Source organism: Magnolia sinica, chromosome 5, assembly GCF_029962835.1.
Source record: "Magnolia sinica isolate HGM2019 chromosome 5, MsV1, whole genome shotgun sequence".
In the NCBI taxonomy this organism is placed as follows: Eukaryota; Viridiplantae; Streptophyta; class Magnoliopsida; order Magnoliales; family Magnoliaceae; genus Magnolia; species Magnolia sinica.
In genome coordinates, this window is record NC_080577.1 from 7185874 (window position 1) to 7190874 (window position 5001).

Consider the following 5001-nt stretch of genomic DNA (forward strand, 5'->3'; position numbering starts at 1 on the left):
TTGATTGCTACTCTCGGCTTATATTGAATGTCGAACTCGCTGAGTTCGATCGCCCATTTCGTAAGTTGGCCGGATACATCTGGTTTCTGTAGAATCTGACGTAGTGGGAGATCGGTCATTATGATGATGGTATGGGCTTGGAAATATGGTCGAAGTCGGTGCAAGGAGACTACTAGAACTAAGGCCACCTTTTCCAAGAGTGGGTATCTCATCTCCGCTGGTAGTAGTGCTTTGCTGACGTAGTAAACCGGCAGCTATTTTTCTTCGTGCTCATGTATCAGGGCCGAGCTAACTGCTGCCTTGGACACTGCCAAGTACAGCAACAAAGCTTCTCCTGACTCGGGTTTCGATAAGATTGGGGGAGATCCAAGATACGACTTTAACTGTTGAAACGCTGCTTCACACTCTTCCGTCTAATTCAACGCTTACCGTCCCTTCAATTGTCTGAAGAACAGGAGACATTTATCTGTAGCTCTGGACAGGAAGCGATTAAGTGCTGCTACTCGTCTAATCAGTCTTTGTATATCTTTAATCGTCTTTGAAGACTCCATGTCAAGCAGGGCTTTTATCTTTTCCGGGTTAGCTTCTATCCCTCGCTAACTGAGTAAGAAACTGAGGAACTTTCCCAAGCTTACGCCAAAGGCGCACTTACTCGGGTTCAGTTTCATTCGGAACTTATGTAAGATGAGGAACATTTCTTCTAGGTCGGCTATGTGGTTGGTCGCGCGTACACTTTTGACGAGCATGTCATCAATGTACACTTCCATCGTTCGGCCGATCTGCCGAGCAAAAAGTCTGTTTACCAATCTCTGATAAGTTACACCAGCATTTTTCAAACCAAACAGCATCACACGGTAACAATAAAGGCCTTTGTCAGTGACAAAGTTTATTTTAGATTTATCGGACTAATGCATTACAATTTGATTATACCCTGAATACGCATCCATGCCCTACGGTACTATCTACCAACTGGTCTATCCTTGGAAGAGGAAAGCTATCCTTCGGGCAGGCTTTATTTACGTCGGTGTAGTCGATACAGACTCGCCATTTCCCGTTAGCTTTCTTCACCAGTACGACATTTGCTACCCATTCCGGATAGTATATCTCTTATATGAATTTTGCCTTGAGGAGCTTGCTAACCTCTTCACCTATGACTGCGTATCTTTCGGGGCCGAAAGGTCGTCGCTTCTGTCGGATTGGTCGGTAGGTCGAATCGTCATTGAGTCGATGGGTGATCACTGACAGGTCGATTCCTTGCATATCTTCATGGCTCCAAGCAAATATGTCAGCATATCATCGGAGCAGGGCTATCAAGTTATCCCTCAAGGGTGGTCGCAGAGACGAACCAACCTGCATTGTTTTGGACTTGTCTGTCTCGACCAAGGGCACTGAAACAAGATCTTCAACTGGCTGCCCTCGTTCATGCGTCTCGACCCGAGGGTCTAGCGACTCGATCGTTGATACTTCAGTCGGAGCTTTCTCGGTGGGTCTTTTTACAGCTGTCATGTAGCAACGCCTCGCATCCTGCTGATCTCTTTTGACGACTACTACTCCCAACTCAGTCGAAAATTTCATGGAGAGGTGATACGTAGATACGACGGCCTGGAGGACACTCAGAGAGGGTCGACCGAGTATAGCGTTGTACACGGATGACTGGTCGACTATCAAGAAATCAACCATTGTTGTCGCTTGGTGCGGATGATTCCCAGCTGTGAGCGACAGTGAAATGATCTCTTCTGGGAGTATTTGCCCCCCCGAGAATCTGACCAATGGGGTACGGACCGGTCGTAACGTCGATCGTTCAACAGTCATCCTGTCGAATGCTTGAGTGAACAACATGTCAGCCGATGACTCAGTGTCGACAAGAATGTGAAACACCCTTCGGTTTGCTATGATCAGAGTAATGACCAATGCATCATCATGTGGATGATAGATCCCTCGGGCATCTTCATCAGTGAATGAGATACAGTACCTTTCCTTCTTCTTTTCTTTCGAAGGCCGAGCTATGATCAGAGTGTCAGACTCAGGTCGGTTGAGGCTTCTGGCGTGATTTTTCTGGGCGTTATTTGAGTCGTTGCCGCACAGGGGTCCTCTGACTATCGTCCGGATTTCTTCCGTAGGTCGGTCATCGCTCGGTCGTTCTTCTGTTGTCCCTGTTCTCTCAACATGTTCTTTGAGCCGGCCTTCTCGGATAAGCCTTTCGATCTCCTCCTTCAAATGATAACAATCACTTTGTACTATGACCATGATCGCGATGATAGTGACAGTACTTGTCCTTATTTCACCGGTTTGGATTACTCCGAAGCTTATTTAGCCAACTCACGAATCTTTCACTTTTGATTTCCATCAGCACCTGTTCTCGAGGTTTGTTAAGCGAGATGTATGTAGAGAACATTCGGTTGGGTCGCTTGCCTGACCTGCGTTCATCGCGCGCTCGCTCGTCCTTGCGCTTGTTTCCTCCAGCCGAGTTAACCTCATTTTTGGCCGACCCTTTGGCCGTGGTTTTTGCGTTCTGGACTGCCTCGCGCAAGTTCCGCGTTTCTTCGGCGTCTGCGTATTTATCTGACTGAGTCATGAACTCCACCAAAGTTTCGGGTGGATTCTTGTCTAAGGACGCCAAGAAAGGCTTGTCCCTTACACTTTACATGATGGAGTTGAGTGCTGTTTCCTCCGAATGTTTTTGAACTTGGAGCAATTCGAAGTTAAACCGTTTGATATAATCTTTCAGCAATTCTCTCTCCTTCTGGATTATGTTGTTTAGGTGTGCTAGAGGTTTCAACTTCTTCTTCCCACCAATAAAATTGGTAAGGAAGGCGTCATTAAGTCCTGTGAAGGTTCGAATGGACTTTGGTTTCAGCTGTTTAAATCAAAGTCGAGCTACGTCAGCTAATGTGAGGGAGAAGGCTCGGCACATCACGGCATTCGAGACATCATTTAGTTCCATGTATGTTTAGAAGCATTCGATGTGCTCGGTTGGGTCGGTTTTACCCGTGAAAGGCGTAATCTGCGAAAGACGGAAGCGTTCTGGTAATCGGACCTGCATCACTTCCTCCACGAACGGGGACGCTTTTGTCTTGGGCCGATTCTGACGCAAATCGCGACCTTGCTTCACGTTTTTGATCTCCTCCTATATCTCCCTCCTGAAATCTTGGAGGTCGGCTTTCCATGGTTCGTTACTTTCGGTCATTCCCTCGATCGGAGGCCGACTTCGTCTTCGCCGATCAATTTCATGTCGAAGGTCAGTGGGGGGCAGAACGGCAGTAGCGGAATGAGTGGGGCCCGGCTCGGATGGACCTTGGGGCTCACTTTTCTGAGAGATTGTCGGTTGCGGAGCATCAGGCTTGAGATCAACAACTTGCTGTGGGGCATTAACCGTTCAAACACCCAGCGAAACTTGCTGCCGGTGTATTTGTTCCAACAGCTGTTTCATGACGTTGATATCGGATCTGAGCTCCTGTACCTCTTTATCCAGTTGCCCATTACCTTGGTTCCTGAGTGTTCCTCGTCCCAGCGGATGTCGCTGGCCGAGCAGCGGAATTCTGGCCTTGAGTCCCTCGAACAGCATTTGCATCCGACGGCTCAACAGCGGCAGCCTCATTGGGATCTTCTAGGACCGTTCTTCTAGTAACCACCATTAAAGCACATTTTTCAACCTCTGGGTAGAGCTTAGGAAACGACTTCTTATATCGTTTCCCACAGACGGCGCCAAACTGTTGGTGCAAATATCTGGTCGTCCCTCGGTATACCTTTGGGTACCTGCATAGGAAGAAGACAAAGGAGACCCTGGCTAGAGCAGGGGACCCTCCGATGCCAAAATCAGGCTAGGAATCTGGGTCTTATTGTATTAAGGGAGTTCGGGAGAGTATTTTGCGTACCTTTCATCCTTGGAGTCTCTCCTATTTATAAGAGGAGGAGGATCCCACCGTATGGGGATTCTTTCCTGATATCTTGGAGATTTGATTTAGATGGTATTTTATTTATGGATACTTCCCAATCCCGAGAATTCGGGGATCCTTCTACAAAATTCTCGGGACGGTGTTTAAAATTACACCATCTCTCCTTTGCTTGACTCGGCCTCAATACATCCGTAATCTCGGCTGGCTTACATAGGAGATTTTTTGCCTATTATCGGATGAAACTGGGTCGGTTCAGGGCCGATGTTTTCCTTGTATCCGATAGCCGATACTACAACCAACCTACATGGGTTGTTTTTATAGTCGGTCAGGCGACTTTCTGATTTAGGACCTTTAACAGGTCTTTTTAGACGTTGCTGCCTTATTAACTGCGTCAGCTTAATGCGTCCTATACCTGTCTAAGGCTCTCGACTCTCAACTTCAGTCGGGATTCATTTCCTACAAATCCAAACGAGTCTCTCCTTTGGCTTTATCATGCTCGATCCAAACTATAGGCTCGGATCCTTCGTTCGGTTTTAGTAGAGTTGGTCCATTCCATAACCGAGTCTTCGGACTTGTCATATTTTTTTCCCAACAAGTGTAATCGTGTAGTGAGTGAAACCAGCTTCGATGAAGATCTTTCGCCATTCATGTTCGTTCCTCTCCTTCCCACCAGTGAGAGTCATCATCAATAGATCGAAGAAGACCTGTGTCTCGGTCAACTTGTAATCGCCATTATTCATGTTCACGACCATGTCCAGTGTAATCACCTTCCCTCCCTCTTCTTTTGAAGGGATTGCTTCCTTGCATCATCTCAGTATGTTCACGCACTCTTCGTCACTCCAATTATGTAGAACCCACTGCAGTCCATTTTTGTGATTGTTAATTACCCCCTATTGGCTACAATTTAGGATTTGGATAGATGTGATGGTTATAATAGTGAGAATCATGAGATATATGTTATATCCAAACCATCCATGATGGGACTCACAGAACTTGTTGTCATCAATACACCTGTTACATGGATGGTGTGTGGTACACCTGCGGATTAGGTTCTACCCCCGCCTGTTCCGAGCTCGGGATAGGCATAGGCTCCAAGGGCCACTAT

General features: G+C 47.0%; 1 protein-coding gene across 1 annotated transcript; it reads right to left on the bottom strand.

Annotated features, from left to right (window-relative positions):
• Positions 1-1293: 1293 nt before the first annotated feature.
• LOC131246909 (uncharacterized) lies at positions 1294-3167 on the bottom strand. Its single transcript, XM_058247375.1, has 3 exons — positions 3038-3167; positions 2324-2607; positions 1294-2211 (listed from the first exon to the last, which is right to left on the bottom strand). The coding sequence occupies exons 1-3, from the start codon at positions 3165-3167 to the stop codon at positions 1294-1296; spliced, it is 1332 nt and encodes a 443-aa protein (XP_058103358.1).
• Between the last annotated feature and the right edge of the window lie 1834 nt (positions 3168-5001).